This window comes from Psammomys obesus, unplaced genomic scaffold, assembly GCF_907164565.1.
Source record: "Psammomys obesus unplaced genomic scaffold, mPsaObe1.curated_primary_1811, whole genome shotgun sequence".
Taxonomy (NCBI): domain Eukaryota; kingdom Metazoa; phylum Chordata; class Mammalia; order Rodentia; family Muridae; genus Psammomys; species Psammomys obesus.
Genome location: NW_026590663.1, coordinates 3,960,095 through 3,983,608, shown reverse-complemented (window position 1 = coordinate 3,983,608; position 23,514 = coordinate 3,960,095). Strand labels below are relative to the sequence as shown.

The following is a 23,514-nucleotide window of genomic DNA, read 5'->3' as shown; positions in this document are numbered from 1 at the left end:
AAACACACACATCAAACACAGCAAAATCCTCCATTACCTTAAGTGATGTAAGCTTGTCATTAACTTCTATTGCCACCTGCTGGTCACAAAGCTGTATGTCTTACAAATTAACTGGGAAAGGAAGAGGCAGTGTAGGATGTGCCAATTATTTCTGCATCGTAGGATAACACTGTAGTAGAGAAAGGGCAAGTTGCTTAAATATAAAGACTCCTAAGACTATTTCTTAATGTGTTATGAGTTACACATTCTGTGTTGTATAATATCTTATACTGCAAAAATATTTTAGGGCCTAAAGCTATGTCAACTATGAAATTTTAAGGCAGCAAGTGGGCAGGAGTGGGGGTAGGGCAGGCAGCATCTGATAAAAATATTTACCCAGGCCTTCAAAACATTCAGACCAGTATGGCAATTCCTCCCTGGCCATTGTAAAAGCTTTCATAGTTTTAGGCAGGATTAGGGAGGTTCTGAATTTTTCTTTCCCCCAGTAGTTAATGCAGATGTTCTTGTCCGTGCCCTGTCCCTGGTGACATGGATATCAGTCCCTAAAGCGGGCGTTACAGTTTAAATTCTTTCCTTTGTTACCCCATCATACTGCTCTTTAAATGTCTTGACCAGTGCTCTTGGTAAACATGACATTTTTGTTACTGTTTGCTTTTCTCCTAGCGGAAATTTTCCAAAGACATAGGCTTGGCTCAAGTTAAACGTGGGAGAGTTTGGGTTAGTTGGAGCAGTCTGACAGCTGAAGGTTTATGTTTCTCCAGAAGGTGCCTTGGTCAAATGATGTTGGCCTTGATGCTGCCCAGGGAACAGGACTTTCTGTCCTCAGTCTGTCCTCAGCACTTGTCCTCTGACTGTTCCTTCTGGCTGCAGCATCCTTTTTCCTCACTCACCTCCTCGTCTCTTCACATAATTATCACCTCCTCAGAGACGTGCTGCACACTGTTCATTCCCTTTGAGAATGGTCACACTGGACGATTTTACTCATTCCTTTGGTTAGGTGTTTTTTCCTTGCCTAGCCACTGCAAAGCCTGTTGGCGACTGAGACCCAACTCCCTCACTCATGTCAGAGGCCTACTGTCCCTATACATATGGGTCTCTGTCACAGAAGAAACAATCAGTACTACAGCTCAGTGAATTGTTAGTTTCATCTTATACTGTCTGATCACGTTTAAACTCATTTGTGAACTCCCTTCTATATATTAGTTATTCTGTCTCCATTTAGTCTTGTCTACTTCGCTTCGTTTGTAGTCAGATGAAGGAAATTAGTCAAATATGAAGTATTAACATGTAGGAAATATTTTTACTTTTTGCCATATTTAAACATTATTCCGTATGCCTAACTTTATGGTTTTATTTATTTATTTTAAAATGTAATTTAAATTTTTAATTTTATTTTTAAATATTAATTACAGTTTTTTCACTTTGCACCCCAGCTGTAGCCCCTTTCCTCATTCCCCTCCAATCCTACTCTGCCTCCTCATCTCCTCTCCAAGTGCACTGATAGGAGGGGTCCTCCTCCCCTTCCATCTGACCTTAGCCTATCAGGTCTCATCAGGACTGGCTGCATTGTCTTCCTCTGTGGCCTGGTAAGGCTGCTCCTCCCTCAGGGGGAAGTGATCAAAGAGCCAGCCACTGAGTTCATGTCAGAGACAGTCCCTGTTCCCCTTACTAGGGTACCCACTGAGCTGCCATGGATGGCTACATCTGTGCTGGGGTTCTACGTTATCTCCATGCATAGTCCTTGGTTGGAGTATCAGTCTCATAAAAGACCCCTGTGTCCAAATTTTTTGGTTCTGTTGCTCTTCTTGTGGAGTTCCTATCTGGTCCAGGTCTTTCTATCTCCCCCTTCTTACATAAGATTCCCTGCACTTTGCCCAAAGTTTGGTTTTATTTATAAGTGCTAAAGTATTAATTTTTTTAAACAACCATGGCTTTCTATACTATCTATTAGTACATTCTTATCATTTACATTGAGCATGCTTGGTTTCCTTCTCTCTCTCTCTCTCTCTCTCTCTCTCTCTCTCTCTCTCTCAAAACTATGTAGCCCAGGCTGGCCTCAAACACGTGATCCTCCTGCCTCTGCCTCCTGCAGCAAATCCTACCGGTGTGCGCCACCACAACCGGCAATTTCCTTCTCTTTTATACTGTTCTTTCTTATTTCTAAATGAGGTATGCAGAAGTGAAGGGAGACACCTTCCAGAGCAGGTTGAGGAAATCTTTATTATTTGGTTCCCCATTGGGTTTTCTCCTCTATTTCCAACAGAAGATATATTTAATCTCAGTATTTAACTTAATTTCAACCATGATCAGAGTATTAGATGCTACCATCTTCTCACTTTCTAGGAGTGTATCTAACAACTTTGAAAAACTCTGGGAAAAGTGCAAATAATTGGAAACAAGCCTGTTTCTGGACAACCGGTATAAGAGATAATCTCCAAATGGCTGGGGTTTTGTTAAGCCATTCTACTTTGATGACTCACTTAAACAGGGTCTTCCTTCCTTCCTTCCTTCCTTCCTTCCTTCCTTTCTTTCTTTCTTTCTCTCTCTCTTTCCTTCTTTCTTTCTTTCTTTCTTTCTGAGAGGGATGCAATCCAGCTGGCTTGGCATTATTATCTCTGTTGCTACATGCTATAAAAGATAAGCTAGATATGCCAAAGGAAGAGCTGTCCCCTTGGGCTGGTCTTCAGAAATGATTTCACCATCACCTGGGTATCAAGACGCTCTCTCTCAGTTGTTTTCCTAGTTTTCCCCTCAGTCAAGTCAGAACCCTGGATTCCAGGGAGATGGTTTGACCACCTAAATTGGATAAGATGGAGCCTCTCACAAAAAAAATCCTCCATCACCAAGAAACAGAACTGGAGGCTCCAACTTCTTTTGGGCCTGAACTCTGTAAGATGTGGGGTCAAGAGTGAGGCTTTAGCTCCTTCACCTCTAATCTCTCTCCACCATTTACAAAATCTCCTAACATCCATCTTTCCCAGGATTGGAACATTCACTCCTATGGCCACAGAGCATGCTTCTAACACCTGAGAACTCAGAATATTCCATCCTTACAAACTTAAAACATTCCCAATCCTTTCTGATGTCACGGATGTCACGGGATTTATCCCTTGACAGTGAATTTTACTGCCAGTAGCTTAGAATACCCCTAGCCTTCATTCACAATGTGCCCCTCTACACAGGGTTGGCTCAGAAATCTACTTATTTTTGTACCATATGGAAGTGACCAGTTTTGTAGTACCTTATAGTCAGGATCAGCCAGGTCTGTCTGCCCTCAGGGCCTTTAGAAAATAACTCCTGAATTCTGTCTTTAGCAGATACCTGAATCCAAAGTTACGGAGAACACATGCAACTTTTATAAAGCCACAAGTCCACATTCTACAACACACTCAACAACGACAGACATTCTTAGGATCTGGAGGGACAGAGAACAGAAACTGTGACCTCATTAACTTGGAACAAATATGACTTCATATTTATCAGTCTCCTAGGAGCAAACAGATGCCTAAGGTGGTTAATTCCACTTTATAGTACATATTCACACATGGGGAGGAGAGAGGTTTTTTTTCATGATGCTCAGGTCTGTTTCCACCCTCATTTCAATAAGCTGAGGAAATGCAGTCAAGACATCAATCAAAGGCTAAGCAGAATCAAAGTCCCTGCAATGGGGTATCAAAGGAGACACTGAGACTCATAGCCAAACTTTGGGCAGAGCGCAGGGAATCTTATGAAAGAAGGGGGAGATAGAAAGACCTCGAACGGATAGGAGCTCCACTAGGAGAGCAACAGGAACCAAAAAATTTGGGCACAGGGTTCTTTTCTGAGACTGATACTCCAACCAAGGACCATGCATGGAGATAACCTAGAACCCCTGCACAGATGTAGCCCATGGCAGTTCAGTATCTAAGTGGGTACCCTAGTAAGGGGAATAGGGGCTGTCTCTGACATGAATTCAGTGGCTGGCTCTTTGATCACTTCCCCCTGATGGGGAGCAGCCTTGTCAGGCCACAGAGGAAGACAATGCAGCTAGTCCTGATGAGTCCTGATAGGCCAGGGTCAGATGGAAGGGGAGGAGGACCTCCCCTATCACTGGACTCGGTGAGGGACATGGTAGATGAGGGAGGAAGGGAGGGGATTTGGGAGGGGACGAGGGTGGGGGCTACAGCTGGGGTGCAAAGTGAATAAACTGTAATAAATTAAAAAAAAATAATTTAAAAAAAGTCCCTGCAGCGACGACATCGGGGGATTTTCGTAGTGTAGCGTTTTTGTTAACCTTTAGCCCTAACAGCGGGGTCAGCCAATCTCGGTTGTGCCCAGGCGGAGGAGCTGCACACGCGCAAATCTTTCCCTTCCAGGTGGGTGGGGTGAGGCCCCGCCCTGCCGGAGAGGTTGGGACCGAATCGTTTCCTAGGTGACAGGGCCGCAGCATCGACGTTCGACTGAGCGCGTCTGGCAAAGGCTCCCAGAGGGCCGCGCGCTGCCGGCTGCGGGCGCCGTCATGGCGGGTTTGCTGAAGAAGGTGAGCAAGTGGAGGTCACCGTGGCGCTGCGGATGGGGCGGGGGCGGCCGGGGCCGGGGCCGGGGCCGTGGCTCTGTCCCGGGGGGCGGCCGGGGGCCCGGGGGCGGCGGCGGGCTCGCTCTTCTCCTGCGCGCAGTCACAGCTCGGTCGCGTTTTGTTTCCGCACAGACCACTGGCCTGGTGGGATTGGCTGTGTGCGACACTCCGCACGAGGTACGTTCTGCTTTCTGCGTCCTTGCACCTCCCTGAGGAAGACCGCCCTTGCTCGGCCTGCAGCTTCCCACCACCCTTTACACGTGCCTTAGCCAGACCCAGCCAGAACCGTTTCCTCAGGCGGGTGGCAAGTGCCCGTACCCTCTGTGCCATGTGCTTGACCCAAGAGCAGCGGTTTTGACCCCCTGGATACGCTGACGTTAAGTACTTCGTTTACTGGGTTAGGGCTTCTCCGTTTCCTGGCTTCGCTTTCGTTTTCTTGTCGTTCGTTTATTGTTTTTTTTTTTCCCCCTAATCCTTTGCTTTTCCCAGTTGTTCCTCGTTTCCCCCACTTTTATCCTCTGCTGTGGTATTCAGGACCCAGTCCTTAGACAGTTTTTAAGTGTAGGTTTGCGCTCATGGAGTGGGGCCAACCTAGTGATTTCGAACACTGCCAACAGCTCATTTTTATATTTCCATGTCAGGTACTGACCCCTATATATAGTGTATATGTACAGGTATATGTAGGTGTACACACACGTACGCTCTTAGCGAACAGCTTCACTTACACGTCAGACGGGTAGCTAAATTGAACATCTATGTAAGGTTTCCCCTTTGAATGATACTGTTCTCATCGCACATCTTGCTGCTTCAGCAGAGCCTCCGGATCCACCCTCAGAATATATTCAGATTTTGTCCCCATCTCACCACTTCTTGGCTAGTACCATTTTCCTCTGTCACTACCCTCACTCCTGTGATAACTGAATTTCCTTGGTAACTGCTTTTTCCTGCTTTTTTTTTTTTTTTTTTTTCCAGCTGATTTGTAAGTGCTGAAATGTGTTGGGTATGTCGGTTTTTTCTTTGAAATGCTCTTGTGGCCTTATTTTAGGGCCCTTTTTGGGGGGTTCTCCGGATGACTGTTTAACAGGCCACAGTCTGCTGATGTATCTTGTATGTCCCAGGCTTCACAGAGCTAAGACTTTATTGTGTTTTCACTCTAGAACTCTGACTAGTACAGTACTAGTGCATTCGTTGTGAGTTTGTATTTGATGCCTGTGGAGGACGGAACTCACAGTTTTCTACTTGTAAATATTCTTCCTCTGTGGGTTGTATTTCTCGTGATGATATATGAAACTTTCTAGCCCCCCCAGCTCAAAATTTGGATGTTGTTGTTAATATTAAAACCCTTTACTTTCATATTTGTTCTAATGATGAATTATGCTGATCTTTCTCTATAACAGTCTCCAGTTTGACCTTTCATCTTCCTTCATTTACTACTGCAGTTTAAGCCCTGTTCTTGTTTAAATTATTGCAATAGCTTTACTACTGGTTCCTTATTTATTTCTTTTCTTCCCTTAACTCATGGCCACCCTGTTAATTTTCCTTAAACATAGACCTGACCACACTTTCGTTTATTTATTTTTTTAAAGCCTTTTAGTTCTCCGCACAAAAAGACCCAAGTGCTTTGACTTGGGATACAAAATCAATATGCAGTCCGACTTTTTTATCTTACTATCTCCTAAGGGCTTCCTTTGTGTACTGGTTTCTGGTCAGCTAGTATCCAAATCAATAGAAGCTCCAAATGTGTAAGCCATCTTAATGTAATTTTTGTTGTTTTTTGTTTTTTTTTTTTAAATATTAAAAACTAAAAGTGGTGCACGGTTGTAATCCCAGGTGTTGGGAGGCTAAGAAAAGAAAGTCTCAGGTTTGAAGGCTGCCCAAACTACACAGTAAGACCCTGTTTCAAAGGGAAAAGAATGGGTTGGGTTTTTTTTTTAATTATTTTTTTTTTTATGATTTAACCTAACATTGGACATAACTATAATTTTGGTATAGAATCAATATGAAAATTAATGCTAGTCTGCAGCCTTTTTTACAGTATATTTTCTTTACTTCATATCTCAGCCTGAGGTAATTGCATTTTAAGCACTCCGCAGCCATATTTGACTAGCAGCTGCTTACTTAGCGCACAGCACAGCTGTAGAGTTGTATGCTGCTTCCTTTCTGTTCCTGGTGGATTTTGCCATTTAGCTGTACATTACTTTATATGTCTATTGCTTCTTCCAAAATCTTCAGGGATCCAACTCCTGTTCTTCCCCAAGCTCTATTTCAGATGCGTCCTTTTTTATGAACCACTCTGTTTGCTGCTGGAGTGATTGTTTTCAGACTGCTGATACTGCCATTGAGACAGTATCTGGCTGGTGCTGCCATGACCCAGCATCCTATACAGTATTCTGTACATTTTATGGATTTTACAAATAGAAGCAGCTTGTCCAGGCAACTAGGCAGTGGAGCTGTGTGACTGGATAGTTGGCTCTTAGTGTAGTCAGTACTGCCTCTCTGCTCTGTGTCTGACCCTGGCCTGCCATACGTTGTTTGTGTTTTACGGTGTTGATCATCTTTTCCTCTTCTGTTTTTACCGTATTGTTTCTTGTATATAGAAAGAGTAGGATCCATGTGCAGTCTGTATTATATCGAAACAACATATGGCAGCACTGAGAATTCATTCTTACTAAGAACGGAAATGTGTTCTTGGGAGGTGGGGACTGCCTGTGTTACTGACATGTGCAGGTGTGGACTGTTCTTGGGAGGTGGGGACCACCTGTGTTGCTGACATGCTCAGGATGTCTCATGTGAGAGCACTGCTGTGGTTTACACGTGTTCTGGCATAGCAGAGCCCCTTTTCACTGAGAGGTCTCTCAGTTTGGATGATAAATTAAATAGACTCATTGTCCTATACTGATTCTGGTTCTCATCTGAATTTCTGTAAGACTAGATGCACTCCCTTTTATCCCGGAAGATGAAGAACATGTGCTTTGAATTTATTTGATATTTGTGTGCATGAGTTTTTGGCCTGTATGTTATGTCTACGTGCCACTCGTATGCTTGGTGCTGGCTTACAGGTATTGTAAGCTGCCCTGTGATGCTGGGAATAGAACCCAGGTCCTCTGGAAGGGCAACAGTGCCATCTCTCCAGCTCCCCCTCCCCAATTATTTTTTAAAAATCTCAAAATTTGAATCAGATTAAGACTTAAATTCTATATTAAAGTGAATATGTGTATTATATTCATAAATTTGAGAGGATAAGAATTAAAAGGATGCCAAAATTAAGAGTTTAAATCAGATTACATTCTTTCAAAATTCTTTTAAAAAAAATCAACATACAGAGTTTAGATCTCCAGAAACCATATAAATGCTATGTGGGCATGGCAGCTACCTATAATTCCGGCATTTGGAAGGCAAAGGTGGGATCTTCAAAGTAAGCTCTAGCTAGGCCAGTCCTGTCTGCTAGCTCTGGGTTCAGTCAGGAGACCCTGCCTCAGTGAATAAAGTGGGGAGATGAAAGTAGATTCTGGGTTCTCTACACACATATCCACACACACCTGCATGCTTACACATGGAAACATGCATGCATATGCATGTGCATGTATATTACATACACATGTTATCCAAAGTCTTAATTATGGGCTTCTGTAAGATCAAAAACAAGTTACCTACTTCCCTATTCCAAGAAGGAAGAACAGGGCACAGTTAGAACCAGATCAATGCAAGACTAAAACCCAACGGTGTAAATAGCTCAGTGTCTGACATCCGGGATGGACTCATCTTCTGTGCTCTTGAGAACTTGGAGTAGACCCCTTCCTTATACTCCGTGATCTGCAGTACAAACAGCTTGATAGACGTCAGCTGCTCCATTCCACCTCTGTTCCTCGTGGTCTTCCTACAGTCCTGGCATCTCTGATGTGTTCTGTACAATTTTTGGTGCCCATTACCTAAAGATGAGGAATTCTGCTTTAATAAATAGTTTGATTTCCATAAAGGCCATTAGTATTTTAATTTTAGGTTAATTTTAATTTAGCTTTTTATTATAATTTTGATATACACACACAATTTTTATATGTATCACATACAGGGAAAAAATTCCACATTTGTATGTCACTGTTCCTTAGGTTGTAAAAAAGTTAGATTAAGCTTAAATATGAATTTAGTAAAGCACAGTTTAAAATTGTGACTCCCCTTTTAGTTTTTTTCTGTGAGATACCTAAGTGTGTTCTGTCTAACGTTTGGTGGTATTTTAGCTCATGAAATGTGTGGTTTGTCTCTCCAGAGGCTGACAATATTGTACTCGAAGCTTCTCGATATTATGAAGCTCTTCCCTAAGCAGGCAGCCTATAGGAAGTACACGGAACAGATCACCAGTGAGAAGCTGGAGATGGTCAAAGCAGTAAGTAGCTCAGCCATTGGAGGACTGAAACGCCGCACGTAAGGAATATCTCAGTCGCCTACTGCAGCTCTCCGTTTGCGCTGTCCTTCCTTTACTGCTCTTCTTCCTTTTTTCTCCTTTGCATTCAGCAAACGCCCGCATTTTGACTGATTGTGTGTGTAAAGTGCTGGTAGGGGGCGACGATAAGGTCGGGTCCATGCAGTGTGTGTGCTTTGTACCACCCCCTTGTCTAGTGTCAGCGACCTTTTACCTCTTACTCTCGAGGCATCCATCTTGATGTCATCACAGTGGAGAACTAAAGCACATAAAGACAGTTGTATGGTGGTGACAGTACAGAAAGGTGTCAAAACAATTATTTAAAAAATGCTTTATCCTGGGTCTGGTGTTGCAGGCCTGTAATTCCTACCTTCTGGGGAGACTGAGGCAGGGGGATTACAAATTCAGTCCACCTTGGACTACAGAGGAAGCGCAGAGCCAGCCTGGGTAATTTTGTGAGGCTTTGTTTAAAATAGAAAGCTAGAGGTATGGCATGTCTAAGCCCAGGACTCAGTCGCTAACACCAGAAACATACAAGCGCCTTGGGCCACATTTGGTTTCGTGCCTACCCAGAGCTACACTGAACCTGAATACTTTGTCCCCAGACATCTGTATGTCAAAGCTGAAGTATATAGTATTGCTTGATTTAGAAATAAGCCAGTGGACTCAGATGTGGCTGATTGGCAGCTCATTCTCCATGTGGATCTCTGAGTGAGGGGAGCAGGGGCTGCCTCTATCATGAACTCAGTTGACTGCTCCCCGATCACTCGCCCCTGATGATGTAGCCTTGCCAGGCCACGGAGGAAGAAGATCCAGGCAGTCCTGATAAGACTTAACAAGCTATGGGCAGATGGCAATAGTGGAGAACTCTGCCTTTCAATGGACTAGGGGGAAGTGGATAGGAAGGCAGAGGGACGGAGGGTGGGACTGGGGGAGTTGTGGGAGGGGACTTCATTCGGGATATATAATGAATAAATTGTGAAAAAAAATAAAAATTAAAGAAAAAATTTTTAAAAAGGGATGCAAAAAATAAAAGAAAAGAAAAAAAGAAGCCAATGGAAACAATTAAAGTAAAATAAACTTAAAAGCATGGGGCACTCATAAGAATTAGCATACATAGAAAATAGACACTAGACAGCTAATGCCTGCCCCTTGCCTACGAGTGCCCAGGAAGTAAAGGGTGTGGGAGCACATAGCAAGGTGCCAGCTGTCTGTGACTTTAGGGAGAAAAACCCTCACTAGACTCAATTGTGTTGTCACCTTGATTTTGGACTTCTGTGCTCTACAACTGTAAGAACACTTTTGTGTGTGTGTGTGTGTGTGTGTGTGTGTGTGTGTTTAATGGTGCTTGGGACTGACATAAGCCCTCACACTAGTGAGGCAAGCACACCAACTGTATCCCAAACCCCTCCATTTTCTTTCTTCTTTGACACAAGGTGTCATTAAACTGCCGAGGATGAACTTGAACTTACTCTGTATATTGCTCAGGCATGCCTAGAACTTGTAATCCTCCCGCCTCAGTACCCAGAATAGGTGAGATTACCTATTTGGATCACCAGGCTCAGCTGAAATTTCTAGTGTTTAATCCAGTCAGTCAATGTATTATGTTATGGTGGCTGAGCATATGGAAACTTTCACAGCTTTAAATTCAGAGCCTGGTGGGAAGACAGTAAGAGAAATGACATTTTGCTTAGAACTCTTGTCAAAATGTGGCTGAATTTTCACCCCGTAGTTATTTCACAGACTTTAAGGAATTCAAAAGCTGTTCATCCAGGCAGAAGTGATAACAGTATATAAATTATTATTAGGTTACCAAAAGGTCAGTTGGTGAGACCTCTTCTTGATAGTTACACAGCAGTTTGAGTTTTAACTTTGATTCTTAGCTTGCCAAGTCGGAGAGTAACTTATAAACTCAGCCTTTGAAGGAATTTAACAGCAGCTTGATTTGCTGGAGGAATGGGACCTCATGTCTTTTTTCCTCACAGAGTAAGGCTGCCCCTACTTTGCATATGCAAACCTGCTCCGCTACCTTTGCTTCTTCCTCACTTTCTCTCTCAGGACCTTTATTCATTTATCCTGTCCTCTTTTTCTGCCTCTTCCATTTTATTGCTATTTCCATGTCTGACATGTTTAGTTGGTTCCCATTTTTCAAGAAAATATATCTCAGTATTTCTTTTCAGTAACTGTCTTATGTCTTTGTAGCCTTTCACAGTCAGTGTCACAGTTTGTTGCCATCGCCTCACTTCAGGTGTCCATCATACTTACTCTGTGTCTCAAATTACCAATAATGAGTGTGTTCTCAGTGTGTAAATCATAATCTTTTTCCTGTTGAAAAGTGATCTTGTGGCTTCCTGTACCATGTTTCTGAAAGACTCAATTTTATGCGTCTTTCTGAGTTGGGTTTCTGAAACTGCACTTTTGACGATGGAGTGGAGGTAGAGTCATGATGGGAACTACAGTCTCACAGGTTAATTTTGGCGTGGTCTGTAAGGTCTGCTAAGGTTTAGGGGTTTTTTTTTAATTAAATTTTTATTTTTTATATTAATTACAGTTTATTTACTTTGTATCCTAGCTGTAGCCCCCTTCCTCATTCCCTCCCAATCCCACCCTGCCTCCCTCATCTCCTCCCAAGTCCCTCTTCAAGTCCACCAATAGGGGAGGTCCTTCTTCCCTTCCATCTGATCCTAGCTTATCCGGTCTCATCAGAACCAGCTGCATTGTCCTCCTCTGTGTCCTGCAAGGCTGCTCCCCCATTAGGGGGAGGTGGTCAGAGAGCTAGCCACTGAGTTCATGTCAGACAGTCCCTGTTCCCCTTACTAGGGAATCCACTTGGATACTGAGCTGCCATGGGCTACATATGAGCAGGGGTTCTAGGTTATATCCATGAATGGTCCTTGGTTGGAGTATCAGTCTCAGAAAAGACGCCTGTGCTCAGATATTTTGGTTCTGTTGCTCTCCTTGTGGAGCTCCTGTCCTCTCCAGGTCTTGATATCTCCTGCTTCTTTCATAAGATTCCCTGCACTCTGCCCAAAGTTTGGTTATGAGTCTCAGTATCTGCTTTGCTACACTGCTGGGTAGAGTCTTTCAGAGACCCTCTGCGGTAGGCTACTGTCCTGTTTCCTGTTTTCTCCTTCCAGTGTCCGTCCTGATTGCCTTTCTGAGTGAGGATTGATCATCTTACCCAGGGTCCTCCTCCTAGCTCAGCTTCTTTAGTTGTACAGATTTTTGTAGGTTTATCCTATATTATATGTCTAGTATCCATGTATAAGTCCATAAATGAGATGAAAAGAGCACTAATGACATACCATGTGTGTCTTAAGTTAAACAGCAACAAGTCAAGCAATCCAATTTAAAAACGGGGTACAGAGCTAAACAGAGAATTCTCTGTAGAGGAATATAGAATGGCAGAGAGACACTTAAAGAGATGTTCAATGTCCTTAGTCATCAGGTAGATGCAAATCAAAACAGCCCTGAGTTTTCACCTTACACCCATCAGAATGGCTAAGATCAAAAACTCAAGTGACAACACATGCTGGAGAGGATGTGGAGAGAGGGGAACCCTCCCCCATTGCTGGTGTGAATGTAAACTTATACAACCACTTTGGAAATCAATCTGGTGCTTTCTCAGACAATTAGGAATAGTGCTTCCTCAAGATCCAGCTATAACACTCCTAGTTATATATCCAAAATACTCTCAAATACACAATAAGGACATTTGTTCAACCATGTTCGTAGCAGCTTTAGTCGTAATATCCAGAACCTGGAAACAACTCAGATGTTTCTCAACAGAGAAAAGGATACAGAAATTGTGGTATATTTACACAATGGAATACTACTCAGCAATTAAAAACAAGGAAATCATGAAATCTGCAGGCAAATGGTAAGGTTTAGCTTTTGCTATCTTCTTAATCCACCGTCATGTCCTGTTAGGCCTTACATTTCAGCATTCAAGTTCTACAGGATTCCATGAAGCTTTATTTATCTATCTATCTATCTATCTATCTATCTATCTATCTATCTATCTATCTATCTATTTATTTTTCACAATTTATTCATTATATATTCTGATTGAGGCCCCTCCCTCAACTCCCCCAGCCCCACCCTTCCTCCCTCCTTCTCTCATCTCCTTCCCCTAGTCCACAGAAAGTGGGGAGTTCTCCACTATTGCCATCAGCCCATAGCTTGTTAAGTCTCATCAGGAGTGCCTGGATCCTCTTCTTCTGTGGCCTGGCCAGGCTTCATCATCAGGGGCGCAGCTTTATTTTTGTGGTCTCTTTATTTTCTTTCTTGAATGTCCCATTACTTTGTCTAATGGTTTGAATATGCTCACTCTAAAATCCAGGTGTTTCTGGGGGTGTAGCTCAGCAGTTGAATATTGCCTCACATGTGGAAGGACCTGGTTCTGCTTTCCCATACCATCATCACAAGTAAATGTTGCTATCATTAGTGCTCTTTTCATCTCATTTATGGACTAAAAAAGCCCCTGACAATGACTGTCTTATATGCATATATGTATAAATTACAGTTCCTGGCTTTCAAAAGTCATTCTAGAATTTCCTTAGATATTCTACGTATCATATTAGCAGTTTTCTTAAAGTAAAGAATAATGTACATTAAAAATATGCAGAATTTGTAAGTGTAGGGCTTGATGGATTTTCAGAATTAACACATTCTAATTAATACCAGACAAAAAAGGTGACATTTTCACATCACCAAAACACTTCCTCCAAGTTATCACCTTCCTAATGATAACTATAGTGTTCAGTTTTGTTCCTATTTTTCAGTTCTTAGTAATAGAATAATTTTAATATACCTATTCATGTCTGGTTTTTTGTACTTAATAGTGTATTTGAGGGAATCATCTGAGTTGTTGCATATAGTTATAATTTGTTTCTTATCATTGCCATATAGTATTATATTATATTTCAGTACCATAATTGACACATCAGCTCTATTGATGGTGGTAATTTAGGTTATTTCTAGTTTGGGGCTATAATTTGTGGCTGCTGTGACATTTTCATATTATTTGTTCATGATGCATTATTTAATATATATATACAGAGAAGAGGAGTTCTTTGGCCATATGATAACATTTATTGTTAATTCTTTTACAGGAGGTATAGAAAATATTTACAAAAATAAAATATTTGGAAATCTATTTTAGAAAGACTAAATTGTGTAGCTTATGTCCTCCCTTTGTTAAGTATGTCAATATTTAGTAGTTTTTTAATATTAAGACGGAGTAGCAGAGAAGTGTAGTGAATTTCCATCAAACTTTGGTTAAAAAAAATGAAGACTACAGTGAGAAAAAAACTAAGTTGTTGTAAGGGCTTTTATATATATGGGTTTTTTAACTTGTAGGATATTGAAATATTCAGATGTTGTGCTTCTGTGTTTACTTTTTTCTTTTCTCCTTGAAATTGTAGGAACCGGATGTTAAAAAGTTAGAAGACATGCTTCAGGGTGGTGAAGTAGAAGAGGTGATTCTTCAGGTAAAGAGCATTTGAACGCTTAGTGTTTGGGCACCCAGTGCTGGTCTTGACCTGCAGCCCTGGCTAAGTGAGGCCTTGGGTGAAATTTGAAAGCCCCTGATGTGGATGAAGGACAGGCTTTACGTCTCTAAGAACTTGTGAACACTGATTCCTGCAGAGCTCAGTTTCAGAATCAGAGGTAACCTTTCCTAGCGGTGACTGTGTGGCTGTGAAACTTTGATTATGTAACACTCAGTGTTCGCTGGTGGGTACATCATGGCTCTGGAACCCTGATTATGAAAGTCTGAGTTCTAATAGTTAACTTCCAGCCATTACTTTGAAAATACGTCTTGAATAATCAATCAAGTGATCCTCTTTTAAAATTTTGTTTTTTTTAATAGGCTGAAAAGGAACTAAGTCTGGCAAGAAAAATGTTGCAGTGGAAGCCATGGGAGCCATTGGTGGAAGAGCCTCCTGCCAACCAGTGGAAGTGGCCAATGTGATCACAGAGTCTGATGATTGATGGGAATTAATGTGCAATTAAATGTTCTATTATGCTAAAATGTGTCCATGTTATTGACATCTTATAATTCAGAAAAGTGGTATGTGTGTGTCCTATTTCCGGGACATGTTTAGGAGACAGCATTGGTTATGAGTTGGCTGAGACAGCAGGGTCTCTCCCACACTGGCTTTCTTATTTTCATTTCTGAGGTCACACAGGGAGCCTGCTGCGCCTTTGTTAGGCTTCATTGAATTCCCCTGTTATTTTTGAGCATCTTTGATGGTTCACCAGGTTGCTATAGCTTTATCTAGGGGGAGGGGACTTTATTGGCATTTGCATGGGATTTGCTAGTAGTTAATGTGATAGTGATGTGTTTTGAACCTTGAACATGAATGCCAGTCGCTATTCTCAGTGCCTAACTAAACCACACAACTTTTCAGAGTGGGATGCTTTTGCTTATTTCCATTGCTATGGCGAGAAAAGCAGAAGCCACCTGAGTGACGCGACTACACGCCGTGAGAGGTGCTGGAGGAGCTGAGGCCGTGGGGATCTAGTGACACGTAGGTGACATAGACAGTTTGTCCCCGAACTCGAACTCCTAACAGGCATCGGTAAAGTCACACCAGAATGTGCAATGCAGGTTGTTCCAAACATATAGAAGAAAAAATGAAGGTTGGAAACAGGACATAAAACAAGAAATTCAAAAACATGCAGAACAGAATAAACATGGAGGTTTAGGAGGGAGTAAGTATTGCCTAGCATTGTGTTCTAGGTTAACTAAAAACCCAGTCTCTGTGTGGTGATTTGGTTATACAGCTGTTTAAGAGTAGCAGCAAGCTTTACTAGAAGATAAAACAATAGTAAATAATAACCAATTACAACAATACCAAGATCCTCCTTCCTTGACTTGTCTGTCAGAGGACTTCAGCTGAAGCAGGCAGTAGAAACTGTGCAAAGATGTTGAACACAGACAATTATGGTAAAAGAAGACGAGGGAGACTGCATCTCATCTACCCTTTGCACTCACTGCTGTTCCTGTGGCCCACAGAGCCTTATGCTTGTTTTCACTCCTTCAGTTTTTTTTTTTCCCATTTGTTATATTAGCATCAAGATTTCGTGTCCTGATTTTGCAGCTGATTCTGTTAGTCCTAGATTTTTAATGTTGCTGAGTGTCTTCTAGACCAATTTGAGTAGTTTTTACGTCATGTTTCAGTTTGCTCAGTAGCTGTAGCTTTCCAATAACTCCTGCTCAAATTCTTACCATATCCTAGGTGCTTGCTTTTGAAGAGGAGCCATTGAAATTTAGCTGTGCGGACAGGAAACTGATCTTTAAGTTTGGTGTCTCTTGTCCTTTCCATATCAAGACTTAAGGCTGGATATTTCAGTTACTGGACAGTCTTTTGGAATGAAAATGGCTAACCACAAATGTACCAAGCTTTCAGTGACTGTGAATAGCTGTGTAATGGTTTCGTAAAGATGATGGGCATATCCCAGGTCTTTCCTGATCAAACAGCATATGGCATGCGGTGGTGTTACGACGCCTTTACCTGGAGGCCACAGTCTGTTGAGTGTGCAAGAGGAAGTTTTCTTTGTGCCTTCTAGTCTCATTCTCCCCTCACCTTTTCACTTAGGCTTGCAGGAAAAAGCGTGTCTTTTGACTTTCTCCCTTTCCTGAAGAACAGTCAGTGGAGTAATGCTAAGTCTGGGTGTCTCTTCCAGGGGATGAAAAGGAACATCTGTGGGGCTAGGCTCTATCAGCTTCTTGGAGTCTCTGATTATACAAGTTACGACCCTGTATAAGCATGTGCTAGACATTAATAATAAATGAAAAATTGCTAAACACTTTGTTTATATTAAAGTTTTCTATAAAAACTTATAGTGAGATACTAAATTGTACATTCAGATTGATAAGGGATTCGATGAGTTAATTGATGAGTACTACAGAAATACATGTGAAGTCTCTTTAAAAGGTGGTCAACTAAAAGTAGCAAAATGAAGTGACTTAGCATAGTCTGTCCCTGATCACAGGGATGTTCGCCAAGCATCATTCACTTTAATTTTTTTCTATATATATATATAGAGAGAGGAATATATTATTCTATTTTATTTTTAGACAAAATTATCTCATTGACCTAGTAATGTTCCTCAGCATTGGAATTACAAGCATGTGCTACGAACCCTGGCTTCTTTTTTCTTTGTGAACATGGCTTCTGGGAGTCAGATTTAGGTTCTTGCAAATGAGGCATCTACAGACTCCTTTTCTCCAGATTCCTAGTGCGAATTTCCTGTTGATTTATAGTTCACGTGAGAAGGCTTGACAAAGAGTACTCCTAAGAGATCTACCAGGGACACAGACTGAGCTGCGGCTACCAGAACATTCCTTCGTGAACACGGCTGTGTAGAATGGGGACATAGCAAATCCCATAAATAAAGACAATGTTTTGTATGTGCCATGGAACTCATAAATTGTGTTCCCCACACTGCTGGTTTTCAAAGCAGTCTTCAAATGTGGCATATCTAAATGTAATTAATGACAATTTCTTTATATGATTGTAAATTGCAAGATTCATTTTGGGATTTCATAATTCTCAGGTTTGTGTGGTGTGTGTGTATGGACTGTGTAGCTTCCTCACAGATAAGCTTATATTGTCACCAAATGTCACACTTTACTCTTTCTCTGGGATGGATTCCTTTTTTTTAGGGTAAAATAGGCCTGCAAATCTTTACGTTTTTAAAATCTCTAAAATAGAAAGTTTTCTATAAGTCATTTGTGAATAAACCCAACCTAAGTTGATAACAGGCTATTTGTGGTCTATCCCACTTTAAAATGAATGTCACAGAAGTTTCAATGCATTTGATTGGAGATTGAAGATGTATTAATACAAAGTATGTATCCACATTACCTTTCAAAATTCAGTGAAATCTTGAATATCAAACATCTGACGAACCTCAAAAATTTCAGGAAAGTGAGGACGGGCCTGTGCAAGTTCACAAATTATGCAAATTTAATCTAGAGATAACTTCCAAACAACTTTCAGGTCCTTAGAATTGGAAATGTTCTAATATTTTTTCTACTTTCCATTTTTATTAAGATAGATTTCCCCGGGGAGTTCCTCTGAAAGGCTTGATTTCATAGGGCCGCTAGGTGGTGTCTGTAAAAGCAGACGCTCAGGAAAAGAAGTAGCATATGCATAAATGCCAAGATGACAAGGTAGAGGAGTCATTTTGAACAAGACCTCAGCAAGTGCACAAATTTAGAATGAAGAGTAAAATCAGGTTTAGTATGACATTTTAATTTTGTAATTATTAATACTTTTGCTGTTTTGTTCAGGGGACATTGACCCTGAAGTAGCCAAATATGTGGATGTGTTTCTGAGAGAAAAATTGTGTGTGTGCTTTTGGTGTGTTAGTAACCTATTCAAGCTACACAGAGCACCTAAGAAAAGTACATCCGAGGCAAGACTATTGTAAAACTGAGCATATAAAGTTAAGTTCATCATACATTATCAAGAAGTTATTAAGACAGGGAATGGATAGCAACTCTTGATAGTGGGCAGAACACGAACCTTCCTGCTGCCTGTTTTTACGCCATTTTCAATCTATTTCTAATCCTCGTGGTTTCATCCTGTCTCTGACAGGAGGATAATGGATGATAATAAGCCTTTAAAGGTGAAGGTAAGTGTTAGTGGATAGGTGAGAGTGGAACTCTAGCATCAGGGCATAGAGATGACAGTGACTATTATAACTGAGGGAAATGGACTTTAGAATAAGTTTAATTTCATTAATCTCTTCAGTATCAGTATGTTAAACATAGTAGCACACAATAAGGGTTTAAAATTGGGGCTCGTAAGTCAGACTGGATTTAATCCCGACTCTCTCTCATTAAATCTTCATGCATTTTAGTTTTCTCAGTAATACAACAGCGCTATAATAGCAGCCGATTCAATAGAATTGTTGCATTGAGTTTGAAATACAGATAAGGTGCTCAATGACAGATTCACTAAACATTAGCTGCTATTGTGAGATAACCACAATTTGTGCAGGGAACATTTGATCTTTTCACCAAACTTGTGATTTTAAAGCTTTAAAGAGTTTGATGATAGGTAAACAAACTCATCGCTTCTCCTTACTTATAAAGTGGAGTTCATAGCTCTTTTTCCTGTTCTTTCTGGCTGCCTGGAAGCTACAGCAAAGATCTGAACTGGACGAAAACAAGCAGTTAGACACCCTGTTGTAAACCAGTGTTCGTATTTGCATTTTAAAAGAAAATAACCTGTGACCTTAGGCTGCCTACGGACTGAATTTCAGAAGTCTGAGAGCTCCGGGAGGCTGACTTCAAATAATCTTAAGGTCCATCATCCCGGCAGCTAACTACTTCCACTTCTGGCTTCTAGGCTTCTGCTCTTGCTGGCTGGTTCCTTTGCAACTGCGCGGGGGTGGTGCCCTGGCGGATGAAGCTGCCAGTTGCTAGGATACGGCCAGCAACAGAACATCTAGGAAGAAAAGAGCGGCTTCCCAGGCCTGGAGAAACCTCTTCATCTGTAATAGTTGTGTTTCTTGAGCAGGTAAGAGGACGCTTTTGGCATCCCTCTCCTAGATGGATGCTTGTTGTAAGCGTGGGTGACTCTGATGTGACTTGCGGGGGTGCCAGTCTTGCCTAGGCACACGCTCTCTAGTCAAGGGATAATGCTTCTTAACTTTACTTAACAACAAAAACCTCATAAAGCATCACGCTTCTCCAGTTACTCCCTCCCCACTGATTTGCTTTCTTGAATCAACAGGGTCAAGACGGGAGGATTACATCACTGCACCACCTGGTGCTGATCATGGTAACAGTAGGAGAGGAGGGTGGCCAGATATGGCCTTCTGTGGAGACCATTTAAGTCTGCAGGGAATTCAGGGCCTTTAGGCTTTCCTCCCCAGGCACGCTGCTTTCCTCCACAATGGTCTCACCCACTAACAAAAGCTTCAGTAGGCCTGTCCCACAGAAGGTGAGACAGGATCTCTGCCTTACCAGTAGTCCAGATGCAGTAAGCTTTCATGGCAAGAAATGAAATCATGTATTAGAGGTGAAGGGGCAGATTGTATATTTATATATAATCTTAATAGCTACCGAGTTTTATTTTTAAACCAAGGACTAAAACATATTTGAATAGATGATATATAAAAATGAGGAAAAACCCAGCATTCTTGGGGATGTATACCCTTAGCACTGGGGAGATGAGGCAGGAGGATGACAAGCTTAAAGGCAACCTGGGGTTCATAGTGAGATGCTGTGTCAAAATCTGCACCTCCACCAAATGGAGTGAGTCTGTCTCAGTCACTGTTCTTTTGCCAAGAAGCATGACTAAGGCAGCTCTTATAAAAGAAAACATTTAATTGGGGCTTGTTTACAGTGTCAGAAGCTAGTCAGTTATCATCATGGCAGGGAGCATGGTGGCCTAGGGCAAGCACTGGAGCAACAGCTGAGAGCACTTCATCCTGATCCACAGGCAGAGAGACAGAGAGAGAGAGAGAGAGAGAGAGAGAGAGAGAGAGAGAGACTTCCTTCAACAAGGCCAAATCTCCAAATCCTTCTAATCCTAAAAAGGAGTTCCACTTCTGATGACTAAGCATTCAAATATATGAGCTTATAGGGTACTGGCCTGATTTTTTAAAAAAATCTATTTTATTTGGGTTCTTATATCTACCACTGTTCTCCACCCTGATCCTTTCCAACACCACAACACCAGGTATGAGAGACAGGTTAGTGGGGTGTGGGCACATTGAGATCTTTTTAGACTGCTTCCTGCTGATTAAGGGGCCTTGTTCCTTGAGCAAGTCCAACATTCCTCTCATCAGGATATCTCCAGTTTCTTCTTATTTCTTTTCTCACCACCACTTGACAAGCCACCACCACCAGCAGCAGCAGCAGCAGCAGCAGCAGCAGCAGCAGCAGCAGCAGCAGCAGGAAGAACCCCTTCGCCACCCACGCCACACCAGGCTCTGGTGTTTTTATACTCTCTCAGGAGTTCCCAGATTTAAACTATCTTCAGCTGGCAGAATCGTGCCCTGCCAGAACAGGAGGCAAATAGTTTGCTGCTGTGAACAGTCTGAAGCAGTCCTGTATCCCATATCAGGGCTTAAAACAAAAACATACTCACATAACACAACTGGGTTTTTGAAGATGCTAAAACTCTCATTGTAACAGGGGGCATTCTTACCCAAATCACATGGTATAACAGTGAAAAATTGAATAGCAAACATCTTTCACCATTTCAAACCTCCCCTCCACCCATTCATTTTCCAGAGGTGTCAAAGTGTATGTGCTCTGTGTGTACACATTGTTCTGTGTTAGCACTATATGTTTCAAAATGGCTTCCTATTGGTATTTCCTGCTCTGCCTTATTTTTTATATATTTGTGTGAGTCCAGGTAGGTATTGATGCTACAATGTGAGACAGTGTTTCTAAGCACATTATGAAAGTTGGAAACTCAAGCAAAAAGACTATTAAATTTCACTACCAAAGAATCCAAAACTTCGTCGGAATAAAAAAACCAATATAACATTAGGTATCTTTGCAGTACAATAATAATACACAACAAAGGGATTTTTTTTTCAATAAAAAGATGAAAGGAAAAAAAGGGGGGCTGCATTATGTGTTGAATTTTAAGAAAATAATTTTATGGAATTTAATGGAGATCTGCATTTTTTTTTTTACTTTTGAATTATAAGAAATTTTTTGTAGTGTGTTTAAACTTGTAAACAAAGATGATGTCCATTTGTGACAGACGTACCTTTTACCCTTTACTTGTATAAAATTGGAGACAGTTTAAAGGTTTGTCAGTAGAGCAAAAATAGAATATGATGTGGCTTACTTAGCTCTGTAATGAAGTTACTATATAATCATTGAGAAAAATGAGGTAGAAACAAATGTCTAAAAATGTTAAGTATATAAGTAAACAATTAAAACTGCATCAGTTTTAAAATATATTGGAAAGTTTATATATTTAAAGATATATGGTTGCAATTATAAATTCATCATGAACAATTTGTAGAAGAACTATATTGCTTGGCACTGAGAAATAAAACTAGAGTATTAACAATAAGAGGTTTATTTTACTGTTTATTTTATCCCTTTCTGTTCTATTAGTTTATTTTTTTGCTTTTAAGCACATTCTGCTCTCATAAAACTATATAAATTTAATTAACAGTAATCAAAAACTTTCAAATAAGTGAAAACACTACAAACCAAAATTAACCAGGCCCAAAGTCTATACAAATCAATAGACTTCTATAGTCAGAATAGGCATCTGGAATGGGCATTGTGGGCTTCACATCCAATTTTGAACCTACTTACCACCAAACCCCAAATGGTCCATGACAAAAAATTAGAATTACAAGATAGTTATCTTTATATCATCTTTCATAGCTTGTGTTATGAAAATTGTAATAAAGTTATAAAATTAAAAATTAATTTAAAAACCTTTCCAAACAGTAGCTGATTGTGAAATTACTGTTTAACTTTGGACTTGACCACCTGTAGCAGGCAGTGGACATGCAAATATTAGCTTGTTCATATGGACAGAATTGCCATTCTGGTGCTGTCTGACATGAGGCGAGACAGCCAGAGGGTTCCTTGCCCGACGCTTGGCCTTTGGTCTTCTGGACTGTGGGTTAGATAAGTCACCTTTCTTTTTAAAACATGACTCTCACCTCAGCCCCTTCTGAAGGGAGCACCCTGATGACCCATTTCACTGTCTTCTAGGAACATGTAAGGGCCAACCTTGCAACACATCAACCCCTGGGTGACACTCAATGAGAATCCACACCAGTCCAGCGAGACTGCACGGGTGCCTATTTGTGGCGCTCTTAACGCTTCTGTGGTAAACCAAAGGAAACCTGCTGTTTGTTTGGGGAGGGGTTTTCTCAGCCTTCGTGGATTTTTTTTTTTTTTTTTTTTTTTCAGTAAACCAAACCCCAAGTAATGAGCTAAGCAGCGGTCGTAGGCTTGTATCTGTCACACTGAGTAGTGGTATGAAAGGGCACCCAGGCTCTGTCTGTGGCAGATCGCTCCTGTCAGCAGGAAGCTTTGACTTCAACCATTACATATTTTCTTTCAAATGCACGCATATACGCGCAAGCACAACACACTCGTTCATTTTCTAGTAGTGAGATGGCGCCACTGATGTTTTTCTCCGTAAGGTTGCTACTCAAATCGGAGGACCCAGAAAGAGCCCTCACGCCTCTCTATGGCTGCTGGGTTTCATCCATACCAGGCAGAGCCGCAGCAATTCAGCCTATGGGCTGCGCCCATCCTGCTTGGCGGCTGCTGCCTTCTGTTGGTAGAGTCCCTCCTGTCCTGGCTATGGCTCTCCCCCAGTCCTTCTGCAGCCTGCCTCTGGCATGAGCTGGGCTGAACACGGAGGTATTGTCTTTCTGCTTCCCAAGCCCAAGCTCTTACTGACTGTAACTTTGACCCCAATTACCCTGCAGCACTTCCTGCATTTGGCCTTCATTTGATAGGCTATCCATGTTGGGGTCAGAGGTCATTGAGTTCTCTGCTAATGCAGAGCTTACTTTTCATCCA

At 41.5% G+C, this 23,514-nt stretch overlaps 1 protein-coding gene across 2 annotated transcripts; it reads left to right on the top strand.

The window, feature by feature from the left end:
• Window positions 1–4,373: 4,373 nt before the first annotated feature.
• Window positions 4,374–15,006, top strand: Ndufa5 (NADH:ubiquinone oxidoreductase subunit A5). 2 transcript variants are annotated; one of them, XM_055608187.1, is made up of 5 exons: window positions 4,415–4,519; window positions 4,688–4,732; window positions 8,820–8,936; window positions 14,399–14,464; window positions 14,845–15,006. In XM_055608187.1, the coding sequence occupies exons 1-5, from the start codon at window positions 4,499–4,501 to the stop codon at window positions 14,944–14,946; spliced, it is 351 nt and encodes a 116-aa protein (XP_055464162.1). In that variant the 5' UTR covers window positions 4,415–4,498; the 3' UTR covers window positions 14,947–15,006. The 2 variants fall into 2 exon arrangements, with proteins under 2 accessions (XP_055464161.1, XP_055464162.1); XM_055608186.1 differs by lacking the exons at window positions 14,399–14,464; window positions 14,845–15,006 and adding an exon at window positions 13,315–13,464 and having other exon boundaries at window positions 4,374–4,519; window positions 8,820–8,974.
• Window positions 15,007–23,514: the final 8,508 nt, after the last annotated feature.

What these genes read in the sequence shown, in the direction of transcription:
- Ndufa5 (XM_055608186.1), top strand. Translation starts at nt 4,499, where the DNA reads ATGGCGGGTTTGCTGAAGAAG. An exon ending in TGGCGGGTTTGCTGAAGAAG is followed by an intron (nt 4,520 to 4,687) that starts GTGAGCAAGTGG and finishes GTTTCCGCACAG; the next exon opens with ACCACTGGCCTGGTGGGATT. An exon ending in TGTGCGACACTCCGCACGAG is followed by an intron (nt 4,733 to 8,819) that starts GTACGTTCTGCT and finishes TTGTCTCTCCAG; the next exon opens with AGGCTGACAATATTGTACTC.